Below are 2096 nucleotides of genomic sequence, written 5' to 3' on the forward strand. Positions count from 1 at the left end.
GAACGGTTTTTTTTCTATTTACAACACTACATACACGTATATAGAGATAACTAACATGGGCTAATAAATACATAAACACGTGTAAGACAATCAATATATATACAACAACCATAATAGATATGTGTATTCAAATCTTATACTTTAAGCTTTTTTTACAACCTATTCCACTGTTGGTCGATGATCAGTCCTGAGTTCCAGTTCATTTCTTTATTACCTTCCATTTCTATAAACCGTGCCTTCCTCCATTTCCTAACTATGCTTCTTTCTTTTTGGCCTAGAATTTTTACTTCATTCCAATTAACAATGTCCCGTGCCCCTTACGTGTTTGTAGACCGCATTTTTGTTTCTTCCTAGCCTAACGTCATCCTTATGTTGTTTTATATGCTCTCTTAGTCTCTTTCCAGTTCCCCAATATAACACATATCACACTCGCCGCACTGAATTTTATAAATCACTCCTTTTTTCTCCATCATTACCCCTTGTTCTTCTTCTGTCTTCTTCCTTCTTTTTTCCCTTATTACTTCCAGAAGCCTCTTGCTCCCTTTTCTGTAAGTTGAGATGCCCCCATCTTTTTAAGCATTCTTTAAATGATTTGTTTCTTCTCCCAAACTTTCTATCCCCCACCACATTTTTCTTCTTTCTTCTATTCCTCCTTCACTTTGCTCTCCTTCTCGTCTTCTTTCTTCGTTTTTGTATTTTGTATCTCCTTCTGTATTTTAGCCTCTTTCTATCGTATCCTCACCTCTGGTGCTTGGGGTCCCGGGTTCGATCCCAGCCCCCGCCAAGTGAATTTTGTGGTGGACGAACATCGTGTGCGTGGGTTTTCTCGGGGTTCTCCCGTTTCCTCCCACTTTCTTCATTCCACCATTTTCATTCATTACCCATCATCACCGTCTCCTTTAGCCTAGCCGGCTTAACCGTGGGACGTAAAACTCATTTCATTTCATTTCTATCGTATCCATTATTCTCCAGCTGCTTATGGAATGACTGTATAGTCTGTTCCGCCTTGTCTCTTTCACTGGTTATTTGTTTAATTCTAAGCTCCATGTTAATGATGAAATTCCTCTTGGTCGAGTAATCTACATCACTTCTGGCGTGGCAATAGTTTCCCGGCGCGCAACTTTTTTGATACCATTCTGTGTATATCACTCCTTGTTTCCTCCTTATTCTCATATCCAGGAAAACTATAGCCTCTTCCTTTTCTATCTCTAGCTCCAGTTGTATGCCCTTCTCTATATCCTCAATTTCTTTTACAAACTTTTCCAATTGCCTTACAGTTCCTTTCCAAATCCCCAAGCAATCGTCAACATATCTAGCAGAAAACACTAATCTGTCACTTCCTTTCATCCTTACTTTCTTCTCCCAGTCGTTCATAGTAATTTCTGCTAGCACTGGACTCAACCTGGAACCTATGCTTAGTCCTTCCTTGATTTTCACTAACCTATCACCTATAACACAATAACTGTTATTCCATATAGTCTTCAGGGCCTCCTTCAGTCCTTCTCCACTCCAACCATTGATCTTCCTGTCCTTCATCAATTCAGTGATGACTTTAACAATGCTGTTCCGTCTTAGACTTGGAAACATAGCCTTCACATCAACACTGAACATGATTGTTTTAGCTTTGCTTTGTCCTACTTCCTCCAACCTTCTTCTTAACTCAACCGAGTTTTTCACACTGCTACTGTCCTGTTGCCTTCTTAACATTTCCACAACCTTCTTTAACTCCTCCTCCAATGGTTCAAATATATTTCCTCGTCAATCTAATACTGGTCTCAGTTTTACCTCCTCCCTATGAACTTTTGGAAAACCTTTCATTACCGGTATCCTACCTTCTTTATTAAGCAGCATAAAGAAGCCAAAGGGGAACCTTTCAAAACACGAGTACAGTGTGTTGAAGGATATAAAGAAGCGAAAGGACATATGTGTGCAACAAGCGGACAAAGGTGGTGCCATTGTGGTGATGGAAAAACAATGGCACAAAGAAAAATTGAATGATATCTGTGATGATGACTTACAATGTGATAGGTGAAAGATCTGTGTGTGAGGAAATTAAAGAAAAAGTTTTAGTATCACTAACAAAAGCAGGTTTTGAA

The 2096-nt window shown here is 39.2% G+C and overlaps 1 protein-coding gene across 1 annotated transcript; it reads right to left on the reverse strand.

The window, feature by feature from the left end:
* Window positions 1-933: 933 nt before the first annotated feature.
* On the reverse strand, window positions 934-1707 carry LOC145679271 (uncharacterized). Its single transcript, XM_081749859.1, has one exon. The coding sequence runs from the start codon at window positions 1705-1707 to the stop codon at window positions 934-936; it is 774 nt and encodes a 257-aa protein (XP_081605985.1).
* Between the last annotated feature and the right edge of the window lie 389 nt (window positions 1708-2096).

Source organism: Thermobia domestica, chromosome 2 (assembly GCF_964235325.1).
Source record: "Thermobia domestica chromosome 2, izTheDome1.hap1.1, whole genome shotgun sequence".
NCBI lineage: Eukaryota > Metazoa > Arthropoda > Insecta > Zygentoma > Lepismatidae > Thermobia > Thermobia domestica.